General features: G+C 34.5%; 1 protein-coding gene and 1 long non-coding RNA gene across 4 annotated transcripts; one reads left to right on the forward strand and one right to left on the reverse strand.

Annotated features, from left to right (window-relative positions):
• Positions 1-1,550: 1,550 nt before the first annotated feature.
• LOC112803081 (GATA transcription factor 8) lies at positions 1,551-5,725 on the forward strand. Of its 3 annotated transcripts, XM_025846554.3 has the most exons (4): positions 1,551-1,886; positions 2,010-2,080; positions 2,770-3,040; positions 4,559-5,725. In XM_025846554.3, exons 3-4 carry the CDS (start codon positions 2,786-2,788, stop codon positions 5,348-5,350), a joined length of 1,047 nt encoding a protein of 348 aa, XP_025702339.1. In that variant the 5' UTR covers positions 1,551-1,886; positions 2,010-2,080; positions 2,770-2,785; the 3' UTR covers positions 5,351-5,725. The 3 variants fall into 3 exon arrangements, with proteins under 3 accessions (XP_025702339.1, XP_025702337.1, XP_072092585.1); XM_025846552.3 differs by lacking the exons at positions 1,551-1,886; positions 2,010-2,080 and having other exon boundaries at positions 2,469-3,040; XM_072236484.1 differs by lacking the exons at positions 1,551-1,886; positions 2,010-2,080; positions 2,770-3,040 and adding an exon at positions 4,314-4,442.
• On the reverse strand, positions 3,837-5,006 carry LOC140184542 (uncharacterized). Its single transcript, XR_011881603.1, has 2 exons — positions 4,506-5,006; positions 3,837-4,419 (listed from the first exon to the last, which is right to left on the reverse strand). It is a non-coding gene; the product is annotated as an uncharacterized lncRNA (long non-coding RNA).
• Positions 5,726-6,000: the final 275 nt, after the last annotated feature.

Here is a 6,000-nt window from a genome sequence, read left to right on the forward strand (position 1 = left end):
AAATGAGTACAGACGGAACTGCCTGAAAAAAACGCAGATAAAATTGTCAGAAGAAAGCGCAGACGGAACTGTTGGAAGAAAGCGTAGACGGAACTGCTACAAGGAAGTGCAAACAAAACTGCCATAAGGAAGTGCAGACAGAACTGCCACAAGAAAACACAGCGTAACTGCCACAAGAAAACGCAGACGGAAACTGTCATAAGAAAACACAGACGAAACTGCCGAAAAGAAGCGAAAAACTATATGATTTATCCATGAAAATAGGTAAGCAGCAATGGTGTTTGATCATTTAACTAAAAAATATACAAGACAGGGAGAATAGACTAGTCGTTGAGGTGAAAAAGGATTAAAGAAGTGACAAAAGACAAGGAAAATAGAATAAAGAAAAAATATGAAAAATATGGTGATTTCACCAAAAAAAATATACCCTCTTCAAGAAGGATACCATGACTCTGATACCATATTAAAAAGGATAAGAGAGAACAATAGAAAAAGTATTTGTGTTTATTTAAGTTGTGTAAAATGATACAATATAAAAAAGTATTTAAAAGTATTAAGAGAGTCAAATCAAAATAATAAAGACGTAATATCTTATAATAAATATTCAAATATATTAAAAATACAAATCAGATTGGCTTAATTTGATTTATTGTTGCACCATGTAATTGGAATCATGATGATTCGATTTAATGTCACGTCATTCGAATTAATATGTTTCAATTTACTACTAATATTGTGTAATTGAAATTAGCTTAATTCTATTTATATAGAAGTATGATTGGGACATCACATAACATTTTCTGTTTTGAGTGATTCATATAATATTGAGTTACCTTTGGTTTATATAAGTGTTTTTATCCATGTTATTATAATTTTATCGTTTTCTATTTATTAGCCCTTTTATTAGGTAATATTTATTAGATTTAAAGATACTCGGTTAAGAAAATAAATACTAAAAAATTATTAAAAATAAATTTAATATATTTAATACCAAGAATGTTAGGAGGCTAGTATTTAACTATAAAAAAGAAATTGAATAATTCTATATTATTAGATACAATCTCATACCATTAAAAACATCATTAATAGTTAATTGATGACTAAAAACTATAAAATCTACTGGTCCTAAATTTTCTCATTTAATATTATTGGAAGTTAAAAATTTGTATTTTTTTTGTCATTTGTTCTCTTTTATTCGAATGGAACAAATCCCTTAACATACTTTATAATGTATTGAAATTAATTTATTAAACATAGAAAATTTATTTAATCAAAAGGAACCTACAATTTGAAGAACTAATAGCTAAAAACTTTTAACAATTTCAATGGGTTAACTAAATTTCCTAACTCTCCAACACCTCACATAAATCTAACATTACGCGTAGTCTCAATTTTTATTGACTTTAACAAATATATAAAAAATTTATTAAAAACTTAAATTTTATAAAATAAAAAATAAAAAAAGAAAGTAATGACTATTAAATTCATAATTTTGATCATATATTTAACACTTAATGAATATTCCTTTACCAAATTGATAAGTTAATAATGAGAAGATGCGTTAGAGTGTAAGATTGGAAATGGTGTCCAGCGGTGGTTTGAAAGATACAAGCGGGGAAATGGAGACAAGGTGGTAGAAGGGAAGGAGGAGTGGGGGCCCATCCATAAAAGTTAAAGAGAGAAGAACACTTCAACATCAAGACACAACTCTCAGATATGATATGATATGATTTTTGAGATGATATACATGTCAACATAGTAAAACCCATCCAGCTAGCATTCAAGTAGCAACTTCTTTCACCTACCATCTCTCTCCTCCCTCCCTTCTACTTCTCTTCTCCTCTCTTCATTCATTCTTCAACCAAAGCAACCATTTTTACTTCCAGGTTTCGCCCTTCATTCCTTATTTGCTTCATAACTTTTTATTTTCAACCATACCCTCTAATTTACCACTATTTTTACCACTCTGTTCTTATATTTTGTTTTTTTTTTTTTTTACTTCTTTTCAGGGTTCAAGGTTTTAAATAATTTATATTACACACTCCCAAGAAAGAAGTATTCAACTCAACCGCAGAGAAAGGTTAGCTCCTTCATCTTATTCCTCCATTTTTTATTTTTTCTATAAATTATATTTAGAAAGGAGAGGAGATGAGAAACATTCAAAATAGAAAATACCGAAATTTTCTTTATCTTCAAATTTATTACTTCAAGGATAAAATGAACACGAAATTGTACCTGTTTTATGTTGCGGGCGGGACCAGCTGTCGCTAACATGCACCAAGAGTTATTTACACTTAAAACATTTTCCCATTGTGATAAAATTTGAAAAAAAAAAAAAAGAAACATGTCCAAAAATTAAAAACCTTTCTCCAATATTACGATTCGGTCCACCCAATTATTTTTAATTTTTATTGTGTATAACGTTAAAATCTTTCACTTTGGATTTTAAAATCTTTCATGTGAATAATTAATTACTGAATAAGTATAGATTTTGTTGCAAAATTTTGAATAATAAAAGTATTTAGTGGAAAAGAGTATTGCTAACGTGCGCAGGGGGTTCCTCTAAGATGGACACATAGCATTGGGCCTTTCATGGGTCCCCGGCATGGTCGCTACTACAAATAACGGATTCCGAAACCATTCACATTTCATTCATTCACCAAAACAAAACAAACTACTCATAACTTCTTTGCTTCTTTTCCTTTCTCATTTTCTTACACTTACACCGCAACATTTTCTCTTCTCTTTTTCTCGTTTCAATTTTCTCAGGAAAATCACAGACAAAATGATTGAGCCAAACTTCGTCGACGACGTAGACTGCGGCAGCTTCTTCGACCACATTGACGACCTCCTCGACTTCCCCGCCGACGACGCTGCCACCGCCGACGCCTCCTTGCCTGTCGCTGCCGCCTGCGCCGGAAACATTGAAACGCCGGCGAGCTTCTGGTCTTCCGAGTCCAACAGCGGTCTGCCGGCCACAGATACAGCCTTTCCCCGCGGTGACGCCGTGACGGACCTCTCGGCGGAGATTTCCGTTCCGGTGAGTTTCTTACAGTGTAAACTGTAACGTACTCCTTTTTTTTTAATGCGTTTTTGTTTTTTGTTTTGTTTTTATGTTCACGTGGATTCCATGAACGTGCATGTGATTATATCAACGCGCTTGCCATTTTTTCTGATTTCTGTCATCCGTTCGATTAACTTATGCTGACGTCATTGGCTTTGTATACGTTCAGGATTGTCTTTTTTTGAAACTTGACTGGTGTAATGTAATTATGTAGCGTTGCATTTTTAGTCACGACTGCTACCTTTTTGCATAAAGCACCGTTGTTTACGCTCACACTCCACAAAATATTTATACTTATTTGGTAGTATATTTCATAAAGATACTCTTAATTTGGTGTATATTACTTATTTGCTTAATATACTAATACTATGTTAGTGATGCTTCATTTGGCCATTTGTTAAATTTTTTTTTACTTTTTTTAATTATTTTTTATGCATATGGGAAATCCGGAAATGTATATGTATGTATGGTGATAATTTCTAATAGATAATGGAAAACCATTTTTCCTGCGCGAAATGATTAATGGGTAGAATGAAAATTGGGTTCTATTACTTAATACTAGTCTTTCATTTGTCGAGTGATAGTACATATATATAGAGGTTATTTAAAAAAAAAAAATTAAAATGATTTCGAGTTCTTATGTTATTTTTGTGTGGCCATATGACTTTTTTAAACAATAGATAAGTCAACTATTTAGCTATATGCTAATGCAAAAGGCGAAGACCCGTATAGATGTTAGTCGAAAACCGTAAGATAATTTGACAAATTTAACTAAATTATCAACTAACAGTTCTCAATTATTAATTTCACATAAATACAATGGCATGTGAATTTTTCCCATTACAAAATTGGGTATTGTACAATTCTTTTTTTTTTTTCCCTTTCCCTGAAAAAATTATATTGGCTTTTTCTAAAAAGAAAAATGATTGTGGGGTTCTTAATTTTATTACTACTACAATTCAGTAACTTCAGTATTGAAGACATTTATGGACAAAGGTATTGTGACCATTTGGTTTAGATAAACTAGATTTAAGTTTGATTTTGATATAGTGTGTGCAATTTGGATTACAACTAAAAGCCGAGATTAGGAAATAGGAATACTCAATAGTCAATACTCTAAGAGAAGGGCAATATGGTCATTAAGAAAAGGACGCTTTGATTGTGTCGGTGACATGTAGCACACGTCCTCTCCACTCTGCATTCATTGGTTGGTGGGGTTTGTTTTGCGTAAATTATTTGTATGATCATTATTGGAGCCGGATGTCATGTGACTTGCCATGTGATACGATAATGAACATTGAAAACAGAGGTTGTAATGTCACTCTTTGTAGCAGCATCCCACATGACTCTTCCTCCTACATCATTTACCTCTCTACTAGTTAATTACCATAATTTTCATATCTATATTCAATTATATGCACTCCTATTAGCCTATACTAACCTTTATATTTATGTATAGAAGTCTCATTTTGATCAATGTGCTGTAATTTTCAGTATGAAGACATTGTGCAGTTGGAATGGTTATCCACTTTTGTGGAGGACTCTTTCTCCGGTAGGAGCCTTACCATGAAGAAGGTGGAGCTCCCCACCACCATCACCACAATCAAGGAGGATTTGACTCGTTCACAATTCCGGACATCAAGTCCAGTTTCTGTCCTAGAGAGCAGCAGCTCTTGCTCCAGGGAGAAGGTTGTGGCTCAATGCCCGGAGATTTATATCCCAGTGGTGCCTTGTGGACGTGCGCGAAGCAAGCGGCAGCGCCCGTCGAGCTTCAAGGCACATCCGGTGATGCAACTCATCTCCCCTGCTTCCTCTGTTGGTGAGAACACACAGCCTAATGTCATTCTTAAGGCTTCTTCAGATTCTGAGAATTTCGCGGAGTCTCATCCTGCAATCAAGTTAGCAAAGCAAGCTTCTGGAGAGCACAAGAAGAAAAAGAAAACTAAAGCACCTAATCCTTTAACTGAAGATGATGATCATGATACTAACCAGAATAGTGCGGCAGCTAGGAAATGCATGCACTGTGAGATAACCAAGACACCACAGTGGAGGGCAGGGCCAATGGGGCCAAAAACACTCTGCAATGCCTGTGGTGTTCGCTACAAGTCGGGCCGCCTCTTCCCCGAATACCGGCCTGCTGCCAGTCCAACGTTCTGCCCTGCCGTGCACTCCAATTCACACAAGAAGGTCCTTGAAATGAGAAACAAATTTGGCTTCTCAACTGATTCAGCTGCTTCTCCTGAACTCATTCCAAACACTTCAAGACTTGGATTGGAATACATGTGATAGGGGCCAATGATTCGAGTTGGACAATTTCTATCTCAATATATCTTTATTTACAATCATGATTTCAGTTATTTTCTTATTAGTATTATTTCTTAGTTAATTGGATTTTTGTACAGTGCTGGAATGGGGGGTTTATAGGAGCCATAGTTGATGATGATGATGATGATGACGATAATCATAATTTAGCTATTAGAAGAGGATTAATATGAGAACTGAAGAAAAAGGGCAGAGTATTTGCAAGTCAGAAAGGTTAGAGTTTTTAGTCTAGCAGTTGTAGTAATCAATAGGCATTGGAATCCCCCAGTTGTAGCGTTATACTTTTATTCATTTCATTTTTGTTTTTGGTTTCTGTTTCTAATATATCTCTTCTACCAATTCTTTCTGACTTCTGTAGCTAATTTCTGATTTAAGCATGGTAATGAACTTTATAAAATGTCCCTTTTACCCCCGAAGATACTTTCATTACTGTCATGTTGATGTTTACTTACCTGAATCAGTAGAAAGTAGAAACCTACCTGCTACCAGGTACCAACCCCAGCAAGAAAGGAAAGTGAAAACCGAAAAGGGGAGAGAGAAAGTGGTGGTGGTGGTTTTAGAAATGATGATAATTGCTCATGCCTTGGAAGGTAAGAGTGATATGCTACTAACTA

The sequence above is a fragment of the Arachis hypogaea genome, chromosome 5, assembly GCF_003086295.3.
Source record: "Arachis hypogaea cultivar Tifrunner chromosome 5, arahy.Tifrunner.gnm2.J5K5, whole genome shotgun sequence".
Lineage (NCBI taxonomy): Eukaryota > Viridiplantae > Streptophyta > Magnoliopsida > Fabales > Fabaceae > Arachis > Arachis hypogaea.

Excerpts from the sequence above, each read along its gene's own strand:
- LOC112803081 (XM_025846552.3), top strand. The coding sequence starts at position 2,606 with ATGGTCGCTACTACAAATAACGGATTCCGAAACCATTCACATTTCATT. Across the intron at positions 3,041-4,558 it reads CGGCGGAGATTTCCGTTCCG|TATGAAGACATTGTGCAGTT; the intron begins GTGAGTTTCTTA and ends TGTAATTTTCAG.